Source organism: Chaetura pelagica, unplaced genomic scaffold (genome assembly GCF_000747805.2).
Source record: "Chaetura pelagica isolate M959 unplaced genomic scaffold, ChaPel_1.0 scaffold1354, whole genome shotgun sequence".
Lineage (NCBI taxonomy): Eukaryota > Metazoa > Chordata > Aves > Apodiformes > Apodidae > Chaetura > Chaetura pelagica.
The window spans coordinates 21632-22756 of record NW_009953110.1 but is presented as its reverse complement, the minus strand read 5'-3'; the positions used below and the strand labels follow the sequence as shown (position 1 = coordinate 22756).

The 1125-nt window shown below is 46.0% G+C and overlaps 1 protein-coding gene across 1 annotated transcript in view; it reads right to left on the bottom strand.

Annotated features, from left to right (window-relative positions):
* HOXC6 (homeobox C6) overlaps window positions 1–833 on the bottom strand; it is a gene marked incomplete at its 3' end in the record, with an annotated part of 6423 nt that extends 5590 nt beyond the window's left edge. The window contains exon 1 of the mRNA XM_009997292.1: window positions 434–833. Within this exon, the coding sequence (XP_009995594.1) occupies window positions 434–833 (400 nt within the window). The remainder of the gene's footprint in view (window positions 1–433) is intronic.
* Between the last annotated feature and the right edge of the window lie 292 nt (window positions 834–1125).

Below are 1125 nucleotides of genomic sequence, written 5' to 3'. Positions count from 1 at the left end.
ACCCCCACTCCCCCCCCTACTTCTTTTTCCCACATTATTCCTGCCAATTGGAGGATTTGGGGGAAAAAAGAAGGGGGGGGTTTAAGATCTTCCCCCTGCCCCTCTCGGTGCGGGGAACCCGCCGCACTTCCCGCACCCGTCATTCCAACTTCTTTTCACCCCGGTAATATTTTGTGCTTAAGTCCCGAGCAGCCCTCCCTGCACTTTATTATAGATATTTTACACTCTCCAAGTCTTTTAATTAGAAAGAGCATAACAAGCCATATTTGCTTGCAACAACTTAACAAATAAAAGGCCTGTAGCTGCAACTGTGAAGGAGCTATATTATTGTTTTTATGGGGCCATAAAAAGTCGCTCAGCCTGTTCTGCTAGGGAGAAGGTCGTAAAGATGGTTCAGTTTATTTAATTTATATCTCCGAGCTGTAAAACTTACCACTGTGGGAGTTCATACGCTGCATCCAGGGGTATATTTGAATGCTAGTTTTTTGTTCTTGCGAAGTGTTCCTGTTTTGGTCACTGGTAAAATCCTGTGCGATTGATGTCTGTGTATTATGTCCCATAGAATTTTGCCTGCAGCTAGAAAGCATGTCTTTTTCTTGGTAAAAAGCATTAGATCCATAGTCATAAGGTCCTCGGCTGGAGCTAAACACAACATTATCTTGCGGTGAATAAAAAGGAGAAGAATAAATCCGGTTTTGAGCAACGGCTGCTCCATAAGTAGAAAAATGCCTGACAGGGTCATAGGCAGTTGAATTGAGGGCTACGTTGGGAAGCACCTCTTGGCCACTGGTGAGATGGCAGGATAAAGATGGGTTTGTAAAATAGGAATTCATAGCGTCCTCTATACCTGGCTGTGTGATTTCTTTAATATTTATTTCTGTCTCCAGTTTGTAGTCTGAACTAGATTGTTATAGGGAAGGCTCTGCTCCAGGACAGACAAAATGACAAAGTCAGCTGACCCGGGGGGAGCCAATGGGGAGGCGGGTGTCAAAAAGGGAAAAAATTGCTTTTGCTTCTGTTGATTCCCTAGTTGAAACTAAGTGGGCATGGAAAGTAAGTCCTGCCCCCCCCAAGCCCCCCCCCTGCACCCCCGGGGTGCCGGGGGATACGGGGGGGGGTTGGTTG